Source organism: Macrobrachium nipponense, chromosome 1 (assembly GCF_015104395.2).
Source record: "Macrobrachium nipponense isolate FS-2020 chromosome 1, ASM1510439v2, whole genome shotgun sequence".
NCBI lineage: Eukaryota > Metazoa > Arthropoda > Malacostraca > Decapoda > Palaemonidae > Macrobrachium > Macrobrachium nipponense.
The window spans coordinates 161,640,089-161,642,584 of NC_087200.1; the positions used below are offsets into that span (position 1 = coordinate 161,640,089).

Here is a 2,496-nt window from a genome sequence, read left to right on the forward strand (position 1 = left end):
AAAAAAACAAATAAAACTTTAACCTTTAATATGTTATGTTATAACTTATTCCTCGTAAAAAATCTTTAGTAGATATATCATTATTTGTGTGCTTGCTAATCAAGTTTTTCAGTCTATCGTCAATTTCCTTAGTCTTTCTTTTGACAGGTAATTGCTGCCCACTGATATACGCAATTAGATTGCTTCTCTGAAGTGCTTCTTCTTTTTTAATTCCTTGAAAAAAGCGCCATACGGTTGGATGAGCAGTGTCATACATTCCCTGAATAGCACGATGCCATCCCTCTAACTTGTTATTTGTCTTTGTCCTGTCGTTTTGTGTTCTTTCCTGGACGTTCCACAATTCGATGGGAAATAAGGGTATTCTTCTTCCTCTTCTCTGTCGTCCACCTAATGTTTGTGTCTTCGAGATAGTCATATAATATTTGCATTTCTTCATCCAATTGTAGACGTTCGAGGTCTTCATTTTGCTCTTCGTATGCATCTGTCACTTCATCTGGATTTAGAAACGCCAAAGCAGCCAGCATCTTGCAATAAAGACGGCAGTTGGCACCAGATATATAGCTATTTGATAATCCCGTGATTTGTATTTTTCCCCATATTGACTGTGATAGATGAAAGAAACATCCATTTATATTTGCATCAGGATACACTGTCATGAAAGCATTGATAGCAAACTTTTCAAAATCTAAGGTTACGTTTTCAGGGTCACAGTCTGGACGTTTGTCTTTCAAAATCTGAAATACTCGTTCATACGTTGACTGAGCCTTATCAGGCATCATAACATAAACACAGGGAAAAAGAAAGTTTTCTCTAACAACATGGATCGTATATAATTGATAAAATATTCTAGGAACGACTTTGTAAGTGCCATCACACATCCATATTTTTGAATTAGCAAGTTGATCGAGCATATGCTGGCTTGCAAATATGATTATTCGTTTTGAATCGCTTGTTACATCCCTCAGTAAGAAGGGTTCTGTATTTCCGTTTATAGTAAAAGTTTTAAATTCTTCTGGAATTATCAATTCGTTAATTGATTGAGGTTCAGGAAAATGGCCTTCAACCTTACGTCTACGTTGAATACGTTTTTGGAGCGCTCTCTTTTTAGGGACATTAGCCATTGCTTCGTCATCCAGCTCTTGTACTACAGCAGCAATAACTCTTCGTGGTGGTGCACTACAATTTGAAGCTTGCTCATTCATTTTCCCTAAAGCAATTCTAACACTTTGCCTCGCGGGATCTGGGGCATGATTATGTTCTTGTCCAATTTTTACTTCACACTTTTCTTGGTAGTTCGGCGCAGTTTTCAATGTTCCTCTACAATCCTTCATTACACATCTCCAGTTCTGGCTGGTTTTGTTCGTTGTATTTTTTCGGTACAAATATCCATCGTAGCTAAGTAAATCTTTTCCTTTCTGGGACTTTATAACTTCCATGATGAAGGGTGGAATACTACTAACTTTTTTCTCCATAGATAAGAAAAAGATTAAAAGAAAAAATTAAGTAGAAATTACACTCCATTTTCTTGAAACTAGTTATTTTGGTTAACAGCTCTTTTTGTACCAGCTCAAATGTATAACTAGCTATTTTGTCACATTAGCGATTTTAGTACTAGCTATTATGGAACTAGCCATTTTGTCGCACTAGCTCAATTGTACTAGCTGTTTTGGACCTAGCTATAATGTCGCATACTCATATATATATATATATATATATATATATATATATATATATATATATATATATATATATATATATATAAAGTTCATGGTGCAATTTAGAATGCATGTAGCATTGTAACTGTAAAAAGGCTAAGAAGGCTTGATTGATGTGTCGAATTTTTTCTGTTCTTGTTAAGTTTTATTTACTATTTTTTTTATCAAATATTTTACAAAATTTCTAAACCTCTTGTTTACTGCTGTTGACCCAGGCTCCACGGAGGAGAGAGTAAACTTCGTTCTGTGGTTGGTTGAGCTTAAATGTACTGTCGTTGTCCAAAGAAGGTTTACAATCCAGTACAATAAAGAAATGAAGCACCTCGCAGACATTGCATAGCGATTCAAATATATAATATATATATATATATATATATATATATATATATATATATATATATATATATATGAATCGCTATGCAATATCTGCGAGGTGCTTCATTTCTTTATTGTACTGGATTGTAAACCTACTTTGGACAGCGACAGTACATTCAAGCTCAACCAACCAAATAGACATAGACATACATACATTAAGCTACAAAATAATACTTAATATCCAATTCTCTCGTACTCGAAAGGTAAAGTACTTAGCACTGAAGTAGAAGGTAGACGCTGTCAGTGGATCCAATCTGCCAGGTGACGAGGCACATAACAATTATAATTTTTCCTTCCGTATGATTTCCGAGGTAGAGCGAGTTGGATATTAAAAGACATATGTTGCTCAGTGTTTCTGAATGTAAAAAGTGTCACGGTGGTGTGATAAAAATCCATATATATATAT

General features: G+C 34.4%; 1 protein-coding gene across 1 annotated transcript; it reads right to left on the reverse strand.

Moving 5' to 3' along the window:
* Positions 1-290: 290 nt before the first annotated feature.
* On the reverse strand, positions 291-1,472 carry LOC135218980 (uncharacterized). Its single transcript, XM_064255418.1, has one exon. The coding sequence runs from the start codon at positions 1,470-1,472 to the stop codon at positions 291-293; it is 1,182 nt and encodes a 393-aa protein (XP_064111488.1).
* Positions 1,473-2,496: the final 1,024 nt, after the last annotated feature.

Excerpts from the sequence above, each read along its gene's own strand:
- LOC135218980 (XM_064255418.1), bottom strand. The coding sequence starts at position 1,472 with ATGGAGAAAAAAGTTAGTAGTATTCCACCCTTCATCATGGAAGTTATA.